The sequence below is a fragment of the Anneissia japonica genome, unplaced genomic scaffold (assembly GCF_011630105.1).
Source record: "Anneissia japonica isolate Jap-2015-1 unplaced genomic scaffold, ASM1163010v1 scaffold287565_len15505_cov141, whole genome shotgun sequence".
Lineage (NCBI taxonomy): Eukaryota > Metazoa > Echinodermata > Crinoidea > Comatulida > Comatulidae > Anneissia > Anneissia japonica.
The window spans coordinates 13,732-15,463 of NW_022758064.1; the positions used below are offsets into that span (position 1 = coordinate 13,732).

A 1,732-nucleotide genomic window follows, 5' to 3' on the forward strand; every position below is an offset into this window, starting at 1 on the left:
GTATGCACAATACATACATATCTGCATGTTATTTCCTTTATTCATAAAAATATGTACTTACCACCTGAGACACGTTGTTGATAATTAGAAGGTAAGACCATGCCCCTTCAAATGCGAAGCTCCCCTCGTTGTAATGCTCGGTCAATTCACAAATCCTGCATGGGAAAAAAATAGTAGTTTGTTTTTGTTTTGATATCGATTTTCGTCTTCCTAACCGACCGTTATGGTTTTTTGTTTGTTTTGTTTGTTTAATTTATTTCTCCACACACATGAACATATTAACATATGGTTCAAATTTAGGGTTCTAAAACTAAGGGTAAGCTGTAACTTGGTGCCTGCATCTGTGGTGCGCGCTTTCGCATTTTCAGTGTCCTAGGCTCAAATCTTACAGATTGTATTTCTAACGGCTAAAATTCATGTCCTGTTGACCTTTTGGGAGTGAAAAAATTATCAATTGACCAATGAGAACAGGGCTCTTAATACGCGCTTGTCCTATAAATACACGTGATTTAAATAATGCACCTGTGTACGTACATTTATAGCTGTAGTTTTTTGAGACCTTAAGCCGGGAACTCACTGCGTCGTACGACCGTCGCACGACGAATCTACCTCTGCTTCCGGCGAGCGATAGACGACGCACCGCCGTCTGCTAATTGTCAGTGGCCGTCGGAACGGATCCTCATTAAAAAGCGATCCGTTTAGTCCGCGCCGTCGTCGCGTTGCCGTCGCAGTGAGTAACCGGGTTTATTATTATTTATTACTGCATTTGAACTCAATATCAACATAACTTGACTTCTCTTAATGATACCGTATACAAAAATAAACCGGCTTTACAGTAGCAAAATCCAAAGGGTGAGGCTTAGTGGAATACTCCAATGAATTATTATATGGATTTAGTATTTTATAAATTTTGTAATGAAATAGACTATATGAAGTTTTAAACATTAACTAAAAATACAATTTTCAAGAAAATTATTATTGTAAGCTGCTGGTAGCCACTCTGTACAACATTATGTGTGGTTCAAATCAATTTTTGGTCTGTGGTTCAGTTGATTCCCTACTTGAATGAAAACCACGTATAAAACAGTGACGGATTCAAGGGTGGCTAAGTCGGCACGTCTTCCCCACCCCACCTCACCACAGCCTACCCAGATTTTTTTAAATGCAGAAAAAAAAGAAAATTGTATTGAAATTTAAGTCTAAGAGTTGGAGCCTCTATCTCTGAATATCCATGCCTTGGCCTCCTCTATTACGAATTTCTGAATCCGTCACTGTAATATTAACGAAAGAATATAATGTTACTAATTAATTTGTATACAAATTTTAAAACCGAAAAGCATTTGTTTATGATGTATTACTATGGTAAATTTTTTTAAATTGTATTTCATTCCTCCATGATAATACTCACAGGGCAATGATTGTTGTAATGGGTCGTAGGACAGTATAGTTAAGTACTCCATGTTTACATCTTCTAATAATACTAGAAAAAAAGAAACATCGTATTAAAATGAAACTGAAACTATAAAATAATGTATATTGGAAAAATGTGAAATTCAATAAATAAATAAATAAATGTAGAAAAGATACATTTGGCTAGCTTTTGCGCTACTGCATCATCATGTACATTCATCATCATCAACAATACCATAATTAATATTATTTTCTTCACGATATTTATCTTACTTATCATCATTATAAGTATTACCACATTATCATCAACACCACATGACCA

General features: G+C 35.3%; 1 protein-coding gene across 1 annotated transcript in view; it reads right to left on the reverse strand.

Annotated features, from left to right (window-relative positions):
- The window catches only part of LOC117124985 (transmembrane protein 184C-like), a gene marked incomplete at its 5' end in the record, with an annotated part of 4,692 nt that extends 3,212 nt beyond the window's left edge, over positions 1-1,480 (reverse strand). The window contains 2 exons of the mRNA XM_033271333.1: positions 62-155; positions 1,409-1,480. Of these exons, the coding sequence (XP_033127224.1) occupies positions 62-155; positions 1,409-1,480 (166 nt within the window). The remainder of the gene's footprint in view (positions 1-61; positions 156-1,408) is intronic.
- Positions 1,481-1,732: the final 252 nt, after the last annotated feature.